This window comes from Corvus cornix, chromosome 5 (genome assembly GCF_000738735.6).
Source record: "Corvus cornix cornix isolate S_Up_H32 chromosome 5, ASM73873v5, whole genome shotgun sequence".
NCBI classification, from domain to species: domain Eukaryota; kingdom Metazoa; phylum Chordata; class Aves; order Passeriformes; family Corvidae; genus Corvus; species Corvus cornix.
The window spans coordinates 41593454-41610321 of record NC_046335.1 but is presented as its reverse complement, the minus strand read 5'-3'; the positions used below and the strand labels follow the sequence as shown (position 1 = coordinate 41610321).

The 16868-nt window shown below is 49.5% G+C and overlaps 1 protein-coding gene across 1 annotated transcript in view; it reads left to right on the top strand.

The window, feature by feature from the left end:
• Positions 1 to 513: 513 nt before the first annotated feature.
• HSD17B12 (hydroxysteroid 17-beta dehydrogenase 12) overlaps positions 514 to 16868 on the top strand; it is an 83965-nt gene continuing 67610 nt past the window's right edge. Inside the window, exon 1 of the mRNA XM_039552092.1 lies at positions 514 to 724. Coding sequence (XP_039408026.1) covers positions 556 to 724 — 169 coding nt within the window. The 5' untranslated portion in view covers positions 514 to 555. The remainder of the gene's footprint in view (positions 725 to 16868) is intronic.

Here is a 16868-nt window from a genome sequence, read left to right as displayed (position 1 = left end):
CCCGGGATGGACTTTCCCCGGTGCGGGTTCCCTGTGCCCAGGGGTCCCTGCGGCCCCGTGGAGCGGCGATCGCGGCGCGGTTCCGTGGGCGAGCGCAGTGCGGGGCTGGGGGGAGGGGAACCGAGGGACATATTCGAGTGCGAGGCGGAGCCTGAGCATTTTATGAATGGGCTCATATGACGTCAGTGGGGGCGGGAGCAGAGGCCCCGTCTCCTACCAATCCTGCGAGGCTCCTGGGCGGTGGAACCAATCGAAGTGCGGCGGCGGGGTGACGGCCATCCTCGCCGGCCAATAGCGGCAAGAGAGCGGTGCCGACCACGTGGGGCGCAGGCCGCAAGTAGTACGGGGGCGTGTGGCCGCTCGCTGCCTGCCCCCCCCTTCCCGGCGCGGCGGGGCCGGGCGGCCCCAGGGCGGGCGGGCCCGGCCGCGTTGCCGGGTTACCCGGTGGCTGAGCGGCCCCTCCGCCAATCGCGGCGGGGCGGGGGCGGGCGCCGTGACGGCTGCGGGGCGGCGGTGGCCGGGAGGGCTCAGTCCGGCCGCGGCAGCCTCCGCAGCATGGTGGCTCCCGCCGCGCTCCCGGCCGCCGGCCTCCTCTACTGGGTGGGCGCGCTGGGCGCTCTCTACGCGGCGGCGCTGGCCTCGTACCGCCTTCTGGCCGGGCTCCGCGTCTGGGTGCTGGGCAGCGGCGCGGCCGCCGTGGGGCCGGCGCTGGGCGCCTGGGCAGGTGAGTGCGCGTCCCGGCCGCCCCCGCCGCGGCTCTTTCTCCGGTGTCCTCCTCGGGCCGGGGTAGGGACCTCGCGGAGGAGCGGCCTCAGCCCGGCAGCGAGGGGGGCGCGGGCGGCGGGGACCGGGGCAGTTTGGCGGAGCGCCCGGGGGGAACAGCCGGGTCCGGGGCAGGCCGGTCTGGGGCAGTCGCTGAGGGCCGGCGCGTTCCGCTGCTCTGCCGGGCGCGCCCCCGCCGAGCCGGGTGCCGCTCTCACGCTCCCCGCGAAATCTGCGGGGCCGGAGCGCGCCGGTCGGGTCGGTCCTGAGAGAAGCGCCCAGTGTTGGGACTTGTGGGCGGGCGGGCGGGCACGGCGTGTTTGAACTTGGTGTCTCCGGGGCGGCCGGGCGCGCAGCGCGGCTCCGGGGCCGCGCAGCCGGGGCCGCTCCGCAGTTCCCAGCGCGGCCGGTCGGTGCGCGCCGCCCCCTGCGCGCGGCCTCGCACCTCATCGCTGACGTCAGGCCCGCCCCGTCCCCGCCGCCCCCGGAGCCGCGGCCGCTCCCGGCGCAGCGGGAACCGGGGGCCGCGCGGCCCCTGCCCCGCACCGGGAGCAGCGGGCGAACGGCGGCAGCCGCGGCTGCCCCGGGAGAAGCGCCGGGCCGTAGGGCGAGGGAAGAGCCCCGCCGAGAGCGGCGGGCAGACGGCGGAGCGGCGCGGAACTTGTGCCAGCTCCGCCTGCTCCTGCAGCTCGACCCCTCCTCGGTCCCGGGCCGCGCTCAGGAAGGGACTGAAGCACGACTGGCCCTCCCTGTGGAGGGGGTGACAGTGGCGGTGGCAGGGAAGGGGTGGCGACAGCATTTAGCTGGCATCCCAGAAATACAGGAGCGCTGTGGAACTACAGCAGAGGCTGTTACCAGGGTATTTTCAGTGCTACGCTGCTCTAACTTTTCTCAGTACTTCGATTCCTGGTCAGAGGAGCCACGCTGGGGAAAAACAATTTCTTCCATCTGAGTCTTCCCCTGTGGCCTGTAAGTAATGATGAGGGGTTCTCTGCCAGTGCAACAGATCAGGCCAAGGGAATTTTCAAATCCATTCTGGCCAAAGTCAGTGGGAAGGGCAAGTCCTGTGCCTGATTGGGAATTGATAAAGTGGGCCACAAAAATAATTGTAAAGTGTAAGAGGTGTGAGTTTAAGATGAGATGATAGTTTAAAAGGCTGCAAAAGGTACTTCCTTCCCTCAAGGGGAGTAGGAGGACATCAAGTGCTCAGCTGCTGCAGCTGCTTGCAGGTGTCAGACCTGTAGGTAGAGCAGTCCTGCAACAAGCTGGTCCATTGGCTTATGACAGTGCTCCCCCATAGCCTCTGCTGCAGCCAACACCGAACTTGTATATGAACATATGGCTGGGTAGTTGGATGTCTGCTTGTGTGAGACACCAGAAAACCAGCGCTGCTACTGGCAGCATACATAATGCCAGAGCATGTCCTGAGCCCTGTATGTACACAGGCTTGAAATGCTGCAGCAGTGTCTTGGACAAGTTACAGCTTTACGTACAAATGACTAAGGCCCAGGTTTCCCTTTCAGCTGGAGAAGTGTTATGCCTGTTAAAGATACAGTTGGCACAGGACACCCAAACCCTCTTTGACCTTCTGATGTTGGTTTTGAATGTATCATGTATGTACATGTACAATGAATGTAATTATCAGTTGCCTGCTGACTTGTGGTGCATCACAGAAGTCTTGGTGACCACTTGAGCTCGTTTTGCATTGTCGCAAACATGGAAGTTTGCAGTGCTTGAGCCAAATGCCAGCTTATCAGCTGGAACCGCAAACTGTAGACAGCAGATCTTCCCACAGTCACATCCTCAAACATCCAGAGAACTGCAGTACAAATGTCCTCTGTCACTGTTTTGTACAAGTGCAGGCAGCAGCAGGCCACTGCATGTGGCCAATGGCTGTTCACAGAAATTGCTCTTTCTCTGCCACGACTGTGATCTTCAAGGCGAGGAGGAAGAGGAGCACTGGCAGCACAGCTAAATTCCCTGTTTATTGCTCTGCTCTAAAGTGGGAGCACTGCTGCAGTGTCAAGGAGAATGGAGAAATAGGGTGATGGTGCCTGCTGTCACTATAGGAAGATGTGTGGCCATCATGAGCTAGCTGTTGTGTGTCCTCTGTGTGCAGCTGATGCAGGTGAGATGCTGCTTTATTGGGGCAGCTGCTGTAGTCTCCAGCTGAAATGAAGAGAGGTTGTCTTAGTCTGAATAAGCACTGGGGTGGTTTGCCCTGAAGTATATTGTGGCTGGCCAGGATCTCTGTTCCCTCTCATGGAAAGGAGGATGGAGGCATAGCTGCAGATATGTTGGGTCACCTTGAGAATTAGCAAATTACTAAGTCATACTGTAGGAAGAAGTGCATTTCCTCTTTTTTTCTGGTATTTTAATAACCAGTGGTTTTTGATGCAAATTGGCTGCTGTAGTTACTGTGTCAATGTATTCTTTCTAGTGCACAAATAGAAAGCAACTTTACAAAAACCCTAAACCACAAGTCCTTTTGGAAGGACTTCTTACTGCCCTTTAGCTCTTCTGCATGTCTGAAATTGGGTTGCAAATTCTTTCCCTGTTTTCTCAGAGGTTTTTTTGGATGTATGTATGGAATTGCTTCTGTCTATGCTCTGTCTGGTATGTAGAAGGAGGGGACATGAGGAGGAAGAACAACTATGTGAACTGGTCATGTACTCTGGGAAAATTAGGTTTGTACTACTTGAAATAGCATCTCTTTTGACAAAAAATTAGTTTTTCTACAGTCACAATTATGTGCGAAAGTCCGGATGCAGCTTTTCTGGTTTTCTATCCATATAACTTGCATCTGGCTTGCTTTTTGGCTACTGTACAGTGAAGTACACTATGGAAGTTGGGTGCATGTCTCAATGGGAGATTTCTGGGTGCATCTTGAGAGAGTATACAGTGAAAACTCCCACGTTGAATGTTCTACCTTTAATGTGCCTCATAAGTTGGTAAAAGAAGATAAGAATAACAGCTCCTGTGACTGAAAAACAATGTAGCTAAATAAACCACACACTCAACAGGGCCAGAGTGCCAAGGAGTCATTCTGAATTCACCAAGAATACAGCCAAGATGTGGCTGTTTTCCTGCCTTCCTCTAGGCAGACAGATCTGTTGGTAGTGCTGATGGTAGTGATCCATAGTGGTATTTCCTTAGGTTGGATGAGAGTCCTATTCTTCTCCCATTGATGGTAGTGGCAGGCAGCCACCTTGCTTCTCTGCCATTGAAAATTGGGTGTATTCTGGAGTACAGAGTGTCTGGAGCAGGGAACTGTCTGCTGCTGTTATAGCTCCCATTTGGAGAGTTGCCATGTCTCCTATTTTAGGAAGCTGCCTCTTTTTCTGGAAAACATGAAATTGTTTTTCTGCTCCTTCCCTTCAGTAACTTGGTGAAATGAATTCAAAATTCTATGGTAATTTAGACTGGGAGGGACCACAGGAGGCTTGTAGTCCAACCTCCTGTTTGGAGCAGGGTCAGCTGTGGGATCAGACCAATTCAGTATATGCAGATAATCAACTTTGTATATTCAGAACATACTGTCAGTGCAAGTTGGATTGATCTGGTGTTGTAAAGCATCTAACATCTTGGTTGTGTCAGTACTTGGTTGTGGGGATACTTAATATTTTTCTTTCTTTTTTTCCTGTCTCAACATGGCAAATATTTTGATGATAAATGTGTTTTTTCCCCCCAGTTTGTTGTAGCTGAAGCAATGTGTTAATTGGAAACAAAGTTTATTTTGTTTGTGTGATTGGCCATGTGACACTTGAAGAAAAGTCCTGCTTTCTTTCAAGCCTCACAGTGACTTAGAAAAGTATCCACTTCTTCCCTCAGTGCCTTTGACAGAGTCATGGTTGAATAATCATACATTTAGTGGTTACAAGATTTCTGATAGCGGTGATGCTTTCTCATGTGGTGAATACAGCTGTACAGTTGTATTTGGGCCAACAAACATTTGTGAAGATGAGCTTGCCTTAATTAAGCTTCTTGGAGTTTATTCACTAACATGCAAAATTAACTAAATGTGGGCAATTTGCTCTAGATTTCTTAAAAAAGAATTTGTGAGAGGTCGTTAATCAGGATGGTGCTCTCAACTGCCTCTAACTTTCTGTAATTTGATTTTAGGCAAAACCCCCCTTATTCAGTCTTAAACCATTCTTTTCCTGTGTAAATATTTAACAAAAACTTTTTTGAGCAGCAGCAAAGCTGGGTGACCCTCTCTGCCTTCTTATTGGCTTCTTTTACTTGACAAGGGCTACACGTAGTCCAGCATCTAAAAATAGCAGCTTGTGTACCAGGGCCACTGAGGGAGGCATGAAAAATGTATGCAACTGAGTACATGAGCAGTGGAGTAGATACTTGTGTCTGTACAGTCAGGTCTTTTAAAAACTAAGAATATGGGGGTGATTCCCAGACTCTTGTTGACTAGTAAGTTGGGGTAATAGCAAGCTCTGTAACTCAGACCTTATCAATAATATTATTAAATTAATAAGAAGTGGTGCTTACGTAAAGAGGAAGAAGTGACTAGCTGGATTTTGTGCTTGTAAATGGTTTGAGTTAGATTCCATCTGTAAGATTATGCTTTCTGCAGTCCCTAAAAATGGTGTCTTATGAAACAGACCCTGATCCTTATAAAGTTCTTGGGATATCCTTAATGAAATAAGTCAGATGGTAAATTATTTTAGTTACAATTTAAGAACTCCATACAAAGGACGTTCACTTTACTGCTGACCAGGTGCTAATTGTTGATGACTTTGAGCAGCTTTCACAAGCAGTGTCATTTTTCAGACTCCTTAGCATCGAGTGAAATAGTTGTTACCTTAAAGCTTCTTAGTTTTCTGCAAGCGAGTTTCAACCCCTGTTGGACAAACGAATGCAGTCTTGCTTTGCAGGTGTTTCACAATTTGCAGTGATAGATAGTTGACAGACCATGTCACAATTCACTGTTGCAGATTTAAACAGCCACCCTGGAGCAATGCGTGGTGAGGGTGTAATTAGTAGGGAAATGGAGGGGGAGGGCGTTTCAACCTCTCTGAGTGTTGCTCTCCCTGCAAGATGTGAGAGGAGAGGCTCTGCCCAGCTCCCCGTTATCCCTGCACACGAGTGCTTGGCTGGTGTGTGCAGAGCTTTGGGGGGAGCTTTTGGTTATCTCTGCTTCTTTAGCTGAATCACTTATTCAGGGATTTATCGTCTTCAGCACTTCAGGTCCATGGTGAAGGTCTTCTGGCCTTGTTGTCAATTCTGGACGATACCCTTGTATGAAATAAAGCATGACACTTGTTAACCTGAAAAGTACTGTCAAGAATGTGTGAAAATATGCCAGCTTGCTTGTAAACTAACTTGTGATTGTGACTGCTCAAGTGAAATGTGCAGCCTGAACTCAGAGCATGTTTTGTTTTCTTGTATGGCTATTTGCAAAGTGCTTCTGAAGGGTTACTGCACTGAGGAGTGGCTCAGAGAACAGTCTGATTCAAGCGTCCTAATCCTGTCTGTACTTCCCAGGAGTACGGTGCTCCAGTGTGTATGGGTTTTTTTTTTTCCTTTTTGCCATGTAATGTTTCCAAGTATCCATCCTAAATTTTCTCTAGTGAAAAAATTAGCTGCCTTTAGTCATCAGTCCTACTCATAGCTTGTCATTAGAAGACTTCTGTCAGTGTATCCCTCCAGCCTGTGCTTTGTTGGACTGAGCAAACGATGCTCTTCCAGAGCAGCCCAGAAGAAGTGGGATCTCTGACCCTGTTTCTCTACACTCGGTAGCTCGCACTGTGTGGTGTTTGGGGGGGCCGTAACTCCTACAGAGACCTTGCAGCTCTTGGTGAGTCAGGGAGGCTCTCTAGTATTTTTAACATAGGCTACAGCTATTAACATACCCCAAAATCAGTTCTGCTTCCTGGACAGTATAAAGGAATGAACCATACTCTGCTGTTTTCTACAATTTTTCTCTCTTTCTGGTGCTTGATTACTTCTTTCGGGTGTTTTCATTTGCACATGATGTTACTGACTGTTTAAACCTCTGCTTAGTAGGATTGCTCAACACTTACTGCATTAAGTGCTTCTTCTTGCACTCTCTGGTCAGAAGAGTAGAGGGAGAGCAACTACTCAGAGCCCAGCTGTCCAGAGTCCCAGTTCTGCTGTGTCCTCGCTGAAGGACTTCAGCCCTTCTCTTCTGGCTTGTTGCCAGCACACCAAATGTGTATGTGTGGGCACGAGCAGCCTCAGCAGCAACCAAGCTCATAATCTACAGCTCTGCAGTTTGATTCAGAACATGAACAGACTTTGCCATGTTTAGCTGCAGGAGCAGAGAGATGTATGTGGAGGAGGGTTAGATGCTGTAGTATGGTTTCTCCACCTGCAAAAAAACCCCACCAGCTAATGGTGAGTGGAGGACAGATGTTTGTGTTAAGGTGAAAAGAATACCCATAAACAGCCTGAGAGAGAAATGCTTGACAATTTATTAACTTGGGGATGTATAGCTGTGTTCTTTTAAGCTAGCTCATTCTCCCAATCTTCTGTGTGTTTTAAAGTAGGAATACTTGTAATGGAAACTGATTACTTAAAACTAGAGAATTTGTACAAGGATATAATCTAGAGTAATATCTTGCTCCAGTTTCTTTGTTTTGCTCTTTCAGCCAGTGTACTTCCCTCCCTCTGGGAATTACCTATGAGGTGCCCTGGTGATGGCAAGGAAAGGCATTGTGTAGAAGTGGTGAGCACACAAGTGTCTTCAGCGAGGAAGTCCCAGCTGGAATTATGCTGGGTGTTAGTGCCAGCTGGGTAAATGCACTCCCGTGTAAGGAGCAAGTAAGCTGGCAGGAGGCCCTGAGGGTTTGAGGGCAGAGATGAGTGTCCTTTGGGAAAACTGCAGCCGTTCTCCACCTAGGAATTGTTTTTTGGTAGGTGGGTGAAACACGTTGTTCTTGGTTTTATGAATATATTAATTCCTAATCCATAGGGTGAGGATGACCATCTCTGCTATGTAAGGGATAACACTGAGAAAGTATCTTTCCTGAATATTCTAACAGAAATGCCAAATGTGATTCTTTAGGCCTGTTTACAAGCACATGTGGGATAAACACTGTAACTAGTAGGTAAAGCATCCATGTGTTTGGCTTGCATGGTTTAATCACTTACCTAAGTTGCTGTGTCTAGCTTCAGATGACTTCTGGGGCTCACTTACTGATGAGTTTTAGGAAACCTGGGTTCTGAGAGAAAAGCAGAAGATTTTTCAGATTAAGTACATTAATATCTAAAAATGCTAGAATTAGGGCAATTCAGGTTCCTTCCCCTGTAGTACATTTAATTGCACAAAATAATTCTACTTTAAATCTGCTGGGTTTTGACTCCTGATTTAACCTTAAAATAATATATTGTTTTTCAAATCTATGCAAGTTCCCAGATTCCTGGAATTAAAGTCTAGAGCAGTGCACCATCACCCACTGGGTGAGTCATTAGCAAGTGCTGAAATCCTTTTCCACAATATAAACGTCTCCAGCTAACATGGGAAGAGAGCTATATGCAAAATTTCCTACTGAGCTTCTAATCCACTCCATTGCCCTCAGCAGCAGATGGTGACACCTAAAAGCCTGGGGTTTAGTTGTAGGTTTTGAAAGAAACCTCTTATTAAGCAGTTCTTAAAACTGGAGTTGAGATGTCCAGAAGCCGAGCCTCAGGGAAAATAGTGCCTGTCCCATTGTTTCTTGTACTTCTTTTCCTATTTTTGTTATCCTTCCTGCTTCTTTCTCTCCTGAGGGTTCTCTTGTGTTTCTCTCATGATTCAGTTGCTTGTCAGTTGTGGGAGACAGCTGGGTGGCTCAGGTTCAGGCATGGTCTGTATATGTGCAGAACTTACTGGTTGACGGTACAGATTTGGTTTTGGTTGCACGTTTTGGTATTTTTTTGTTTTTTACACCTCCCTTCTATTTTCTCCTCTTAAGCAATTGTGAGCCACATATTCTAAAGGGTGTATTCCATCAGTCATGCCAGAGGGACAGCTGTGTTTCCTTTTCTTGAGGAGCTCTATATTTAATGGACAAGGAAGAGCAGACTTGAGGAGCTCAGCTCTAGGGTTGTTAATCAGCACAATTTTCCCAAAGGATTTTTGTGTATGTTAGAAGACTACCACAGAAGCAGAAAGGGAGAAAAGGTGTAGTGAGAGAAGGGGAATGGGAGAGAAGGGGAATAAGCTCAATGGGACAAAGGTTTTTGTTGTTGAGGGGAAGAAACTGTTGTGCAGAGACTAAAGAATCTGGTCTCCTTACAAGGTATCTAGTCCCTGCTTTTAGATGGAGAGGTTTGCACATGTGTGGGAGGATGCATATAGGTACAGAAAGTAGAAGGCAGAGAACTATCTCCAATTGTGCAGCTGCTGTTACCCAACCAACACTTGCTTATGCTTGCATGCTGCTCTTCTCCATACTCTACTTCACCACTGGATCCTTGTTCCAACAAGTCCCACTTCCACATTCCTCATCTGTGACTGGCTGATCTGTTTCTCCAAAACTCTTCCATTGTTCTGAAGTCTCTGGAAGACGTGTTTCCCATAGGCTTCTGCCCCTTTGCTCCCTTCCCTTCTTATCCTGCCAGCAAAGATGCTTAATCTGTAAACTTGTTAGTCTCTATTATTTTGCGTAAATATTTTTTTCTTGAAAGAGGCGTATATGCCCAGTATTCCTGCTGTCTCAGTTCCATCTGCCAAAGAGCTCTTCACCCCCACAGCATGGATTCAGCATGGCTCACGAGTCAGATCTCTAACAGGAGAGAGAAGCAGCAAGGATAGGGCAGTGAAGGGTCACTGCTCTGCTGGAAGAAGCTGCTGCTCTGTCAGTAGTTGAACAAGGGATTAGAGTTAGGATGTCTTGCAGTTTGTTCTGCCCTCAATTGTCCTACGTGTCCAACCCAGTGTTTGTGTGGCATGGCAGAAAGGGATGTGTACTCCTGTCAACTTGCAGGTGTGCTTAAAGGCAAGTTACCTGTCCTGATACAAACTCATTATCTCAGTCTTTTTGTCCTGGTAGACCCAGATCTATGGCAAAACTTTTGGGGCTCCGTGACTTGGTGTTGGTTCCTAGATTTTGATCTAGAATACTCCATTTGGTGAACTGGTTCTTCACCTTGGGTGTTCACTCTAACCTCCAGAGCCTTGTTCATGTTCCTTTGCACTGGAATCAGTTTGCTGACACTCTCACATTGTGTCAGTTTATAAATGAGATGCCTTCAGTCCCAAGAGTGGGTGTGTGTTTTTACATCATGGCTTTCTGATGTAAAAGTTTGGTGCAGAGAGAGAGAGAAGGTAGATGGAGAGCTCTCGTCTTGCTTTTTTCCTCTTTATGATAGCTGTGATGTTGGTCTGGTTGAGGAGTGTGCCCTGCAGAAAATAAGTCACTTGGGGCTATTTATGCTCCATAGACTGCTTTGGTCATATGAATTCCAGTGCTGGTGCAACAGAAGGGAAACTTGGCAGTATTACGGAACTGTATGTTGAAGATACAGTTGAGCCCAGTGGTCAGCTTGAGTTGCTCCAAGACCAGGCTGCTGCCAAAAGAATTGCTGCTGCTCTGGTCACTGGCTGGGAGCTCTTGCTGCTTCCCTTACGTTGCCTTGCTCAATGTGTGGTGGTGGTGTTGGTGAGGTCTGCTTGTGTGGCTGACCTCTAACTCTGCAAGGAGGACCCAACCAAGGAAGAAGCTGCTGGGGTCAGCTTCTGAGCTGCCTGAAAAGCGATTGGCAAACAGATGCTGAGGAAGCAGGTAGGCATGAGTGGTTGGATGACATCCTGCAGCTAAGCTGGCTGAAACTGAGCCTAAAACTGCAGGAGGAGCCTGTTGTCAGTTCTGTTGCTTGGCCCCATCTTGGTGGGCTGTTCCAAAGTCTTGTTTTGCTTGGTTCTTTGTGGGTCAAGATGGGTGGCGTGTACCTCTTGTGTGTTTGAGAGGATTGTTTATGAGAGCAGAGTATGATTTTGGAAGACCCTGCTAACAGGTTTTAACTAGCTCCTTTCCTTTTCAAAGACTAGGATAATGGTGGTGTATTGCTTTGATAGCTGGGGTATTAATTTGAAGAAATAAACCTCTTTGTCATTCCTTCTACAATAGTTTATAGTATTCTGTTCTTCCTGTGACCTTGTCCTTGGGGTCAGACTGGTTGTGCTTGGCTGTATTTCAAACTCTTACTCTGGTAACCAAATTCTTGATGCTTCACAGTGTTTGAAAATGGTGGGGTGGGAATCTGTTAATTGAAAGTCTTTGTAAGCCAAGAAATTTTACTAAAATGAAAGAGATGGGTTTTCAACCTGCCAGCTATGCAGAATTTTGGTAGCATCTCATCCCAGCTGGATTTGTCACTTAGTTGCTGTTGCTGGTTGTGGAATCAAAGTGTAGAATTTCCAATGTAAAACATTGCCTTGGCAACATTTGAAAATAATGCATTTGTTCAGAAAAATGTTAGTGTGATGTTCCAGCATAGACTAGCTTGTTTCAGTCACTGTTAGTAAGCTTTGGATTGAAACTGTGTTTCTTGTGCACTAACCTAGAATTTGTCTCCTCAAACTGACTTCCAGCATAAATTCTCTACAAAGTGAGGAAGCAGATTTGAGTAACAATAGATCTTTTCTCATAAATGCATATTGTTTTAAAATAGCCTTTACTGTAGAAGTTGGTTTATATATTCATTTTAAAGCCTTACTTTGTGGGGAATTAGTACTATGGGATGCATGTAAGTAAGGGATGCTGATCAAAACTTTTAATGCCCAGTGTGGTACTATATGCACATATTCTTACCAGCTGTGGATTTTCTGCAGTCTGAAGTTTGCCCTTATTCCTAAATCCTGGAGCAGTGGTCATGTTCTTAAAAAGCTTTTTTTTTTTTTTTTTTTTTTTTCCCCTCCTCTTCCTTGAGGTGTCTTAGTTCCTTTGATGCAAGCTTCTTCCTCTAGCCACAATGGCAATTTTCAGCAGGAATGGTGCACCTAAATTCAGTGCTGTGACAGTTTGCATGTGCAATGGCCTGCTTGGCCTGTAACCAGACTATGCTGTGCCCCAGCTGGCCTGTGTTTGTCCCGTGAGTGTGTCCTGGTGCTTGTGGGACAGCAGTGTTTTGGTGAGGTGGCACTGGCTGTCTGAACATGTAAGAAGGGTTTACAGGACCTGAAGGAGAGCACCAGAGATGCTGGCACAGGCCCCATTGGCGGGGGGGAGCTTTGTGCAATTTTTACAGGTCTTTTGGGAGAGAGGCTAGAAGGACTTGTGGATAATAAAGCTGTTTTGTCAGTCTGGTTCTGATCAGTGGACTAAAGGTACCAAGATCAGTCTATGCAGATGTGGTAAGAACAACCTCCATTGCTTTTCCTAGTGCCTGACTTCTAAAGGAGGCTTTTCTCTTGGACCAGAGACAGAAGTTCAATAGTTGGCCCTCAGTCCCACTCAGAGAGGAGTTGGGGAAGCACTAGTGAAAATCTTCTCTGCTGTGGAACCTACAAAGTTTTCTAAATCAAAGAGTCCTTGAGAAGCTGGGATAGGAGGGCTGCAAGAATGGGGTGTCAAAAAAGGAAGGAAAGCAGCAAGTAGAAGAGAGATGGGGCCGGAGGTACCTGAAGTCAATCAGGGAGCCAGAGCAGTGCAACCTGTGCATGCTGCATTCCAGAGCATCCTGGCAGTTGGTGCAGGCTGTTTTCCCTTTATAGCATTGCATCTGTGGATAGGGGGTGTTGCTGAAAATTCCTCTGGGCTATGTTTTTTCTGAGCTATGGCTGCTGGTCTGCTTGCTTGGGACAAGCTGAAGAATCCTGTCACCATTTGCTTGAGTGGACTCTGTAAATGAAAAAGGGCACTGGAGAGATTGCAGTGAAGACCTTGGAAGGAGGTTGTGGTGGATCTTGACAGGGGAGTGCTGCATTCTTGGTATAACTCTGCATAGAAGTTTCCACTTTGTCAGGGACAAGGTGAATAGTTCTGTGTCTGTGCCAGTGTTCCCTGATGGAGCCGGGGCTCAGTGGGACCTGAAATCCATGTGTGGTGCGGGCTGGCCGGCCCGGAGTCCTTCTCTCTGCCGGGCGTGTGTCCTGCTGTCTTGTGCTTGGGACAGGAGTACGCAGGGCTGCTGGCCGCGAGCTAAGGGCGAGTCCTCTGTTGTGGGAGGATCCTGTGTGAAGGCCGGCTGCGGAGACCCGTGGGGCAGGTGGCAGCGAGGGATGCGGGGAATGCCCTCGGCTGAGCCTCAGCTCAGCTTGGCCCGGGCTGGGCGCGCTGGTGGCTCCGCGCTGGTCCTGTTGGAAGCCTGGCGCTCGGGCAATGCCGGCCGCCGGCCGGGAGCGGGGATCCTGCGCCCCGAGATCGTGCGTGCTTAGTGTAAGGGCGCCGATCGCCCCGTGCGCCGGTGACGCGGGCGTGCTGGGATCAGTGTCCGGGAATAGGGCGTGCTCCTGGCACGCCGGGCCGGGCCTCACGCGTGGGCACGGGGCAGCGGCCGCAGGGCGCGCCGGCGCCCCGGGCCGTCCGTCCGTCCGTCCGTCCGTCTGTCCGCCCCCGCCCGCCCGCCCGCCGCGGCGCAGCAGCGCCCCCTGCTGGTCCGCAGGGCGCGCCGGAGGTGCGGGCGCTCGGGGCCGCCCCGCCGCCCTCCCGGCGGCACCGGCCCCGCTCCCCGCTGCCGCCGGTGGGCGGCGGGGGAAGCCCGCCCCGCTCCCGGGGCATCCGCTGGCCGCGAGGGAAAGCCGCCCCCGCCAAGGGTTAATGCCGCCTCACCTCAGCCGCCCCGGCCGCGGCGAGAGGGGGCGGAGGAGGAGGAGTGGTGCCGTCACTGCGGCGGCTCCCGCGCCGTTACCTAACCGGTGACATAACGCGCTCCCTCCGCTCCGCTTAAGAAGCGCCTGGGGCCATCACGGGGGCCGGCTCGCAGACCCTGCGGGGCGGTGGTGGGGCCAGCCAGTGTGAGCCCTGCCGGGAGCGCATGGCTTCCTCCGCCCACATTCCCGCTCTTCCCGGGGCGCCCCGGCTTCCCGCCCCGAGAGGCGGCGGGCTACCCCGTCCGTGAGCCGGGCGGCGGCGGGGGAGCGCTTCCCGTGTCCTCTTCCCGAAGTTTCCCGGGCGGGCAAGGGATCGGCGGGGCCGCCGTTCACGGCCGCTCCCTGGGAGCCGCCATCCCGGGGCCGGGGGCGCGCGGCCGCCTCGCGTGACAGGGATACTGCCAGGGACACTGGCTAGTCCACGTGCGGCCGGGGGGGGCCGGGGCAGCCTCCGCCAGCCCATGCAGTGCCCGCAGGCGCTTCCTCTGCCTCCCTGCTCTGCCAGGGAGAAGAAAGTGCATCGAATCAATCGTAGCTGAAACATTTAAGGAGGCATGGTGGGAGCCTCGTTTCCATGGGAAAATCTGGGGAGTTTTCCACCGGGGGAAATACTGCAAGTTTTCAAGGGCTTGGAGTGAAATATAGAAAGCATCGGTGGGCGTTTCTTTATTTAGTAACGGGAAGGCAAAGGCAGTGTTGCCCGAGTTCTTCCTTAAATCTTTAAGGCAAACACCTATTGCAAAACAGTGCCGATACGAATAAAACAGTCAAGGATTTCTAGAGCGCTTTAACGTAAGAGTCTCCCGAATGCTTGATGGTAATTTATCGAGTGCATTTCTCAGGAGGCAACTGTTGCCTTCTAAGTTGATTAACTTGGGCGTGTTAACATTATTCATCTTCCCCCCCCCCCCCCCCCCCCCCCATGGATAGAAATACTTAATTGAAGCGAATGTAATTAAGAGCGTGGGACGGAAGGAAGGGACTTCTGTGGAGCAATACTTACCAAATACGCTCATTTTAGCTGGAGCTGTATATATATTTTAGGGTGAAAAAATACAGAGCGGTGTTCCGATTTGCTCGGTTTCCAGCAGCGCACGGCCGCCGTTGAGCGCTGCGCGACCCCCGTTTTATGAATGGTGGGCTGGGCTCGATTGAGCAGCGCTGCACTCGCCGCTGCCGCGCCGGCCGCGGGCAGGGGGCGCTGCTGAGAGCGCTCAGTGCGGACAGAGGCGCGTCCTGCTCGGGAAGGTGCGGCTCGGGCTGGGCTCCACCGCGGCTGCGGTGCCCCAAAGCGACATGATCGGGTCACTTCCAGATTAAGCTAAATTCCCTTTCTGTGTCTTCTTCCAGTGCAAAGGCTAGAATGCAAAACATGGGCTTGAGAAACAGCATACTGCGGAGTACCTCACACTTGTAGGCAGGGTTATCTTGAAGATAAGTTTAATGGCTTTTCAACAACTTTAATTCCTGGGGGTTGTTGTTTGTATGAACCATCTATTTGAGTAGATTGTTTCTCATCATAATTAGGTAACTTTCAAAGATAGCAGAAATTTAAATTCTTCTAGTGCTGCTTCTCTATATTTTTAAGGCTTGCCTTTATAGGATCTTGACAGCTGAATAAAGGCTTGCCAGCTATGGCATCTTTTATCTGTGCTTCTCTTCGCATCTTTTTAACAGAACATTATCTACTAAATATACCCCTGAAGCCATCTTTGCCTCTAACAAGCCATGAGTAACTATTTCCAGTACATCTGAGAGGGCTCCACTTTTTAACAGAAATAAAGGTGTTATTTAATGTTAGGGATTATAAAATGTTTAGAGCCATTCCTAGCATAGCATAAACATGCTTATGAGCTTCTTGTAGATCTTGGGTGTACGTATAGTCATGGTTGAACCTGCGAAAGGGGACACCCTGAGGGGTGTTTTCCTCCTCCCCAGAAGAACTACTTTAGCTGTTGGTTCGAATAAGATTGCACAGATTCTGCATTCCAAAATAGCAAGGGAGAAGGAAGGAAGGGTCAAATTGAATGTTGGTTTGTGTCTTAGATAGCAACAGGCAGCTTAAATGGTCAGTCCACCTTTTTTTGTCCTTGGGAACTGATGATTTGGGTGACTTGAAATTTTGGATGTTTCCAGTCATGAGAACAGAAGCATAATGTTCTACTAGAAGATCCGATACTGTCTCTCTAAACAAGATGATGTTGGTTCTTGCTTAATGTGAACTACTTTGCTAATTAGCTCAGGTGGCTTCTTATTCTAAACCCTTCCATTTTATTATCCATTTTAAGTGCTGGAGGCTTTCACCTCTGGTGGTCATATTAGTTTCAGTCTGCATTTACCCTAGACAAGCTGACCACAGATGTAATAAGGATTGTGAATGTCCTGCACTCCCACAGTTCTGCAGCCTCGAGTGAGGAGCAGTGGGCTGGGTGACATGGCAGCAGCTCTTTCAGCCTCTTATGACACTAATGTTTCTTATTTCTATGTCTAACATGACACATATTATGTGGCTTCTGTGCTCTTATTTAGACTCAGTAAAACTGTGAGGAACTGGCTATGGAAACTGGTCTGTTCTTCTGGCTTGTCATTGCTCCTGCCATGCGGGAGTGAAGCTGATGTACATTTGTACACTTGTTTCCTGCTGTATATGCATTGAAGGGCCTGAACTTGCATTCTGCAGCTGTTATCCTCTTGATACCTTCACAAGGCCCTGTAAAATTCCAGTGTGATGCTTCCCATCTTGCTGTTTAGGGGCATCAGATATGGAAGTCTCTGTGCTTCAGCTGTCTTACTCTTGAGCAGGTTACACGTTTGGGCATGAGTTTTGTTGCCACTTCAGCTGTTCTGCAGAATCCTTATTTTCGTACCTCTGTGTCCCTAGAGCTAATGCTACCTTCTCAGTGTACAGCTTGTTTTAATGTTGCTTCTAGCCAAAATGAATAAAATATCACTGGATGTCTTTCTGCTCAACTTCTGTTCTACTTCTGAGCAGTCAGGATCTCGAAGGGAGAATGAAATCTCTCCAAGTCTCACCTCTTTGCAGTTGGATTCCTTTTTCCCTGATAGCCTGGAGATCTTATGAATTCTGCTGACATTGGCTTCCCCAATGCTTGTGTTGGAGGGAGAGGAAGTGAATACATTGTGTGGGTGGTGGCGAGGCAGACCTTTACTGCTTCAAACAAGAAGTTTTGTCAAGCTTTCCTGCTTCTGTCTTTCTTGCATGGTATGTGGCATGATGAGAACTCACGAAGAGGGAAAGATCTTGGGAAATACCCTTACACAAAGCAAATGCTTTTGCTGTGCCCGGAGCCATCTTAATACCTGCTCTCTCACA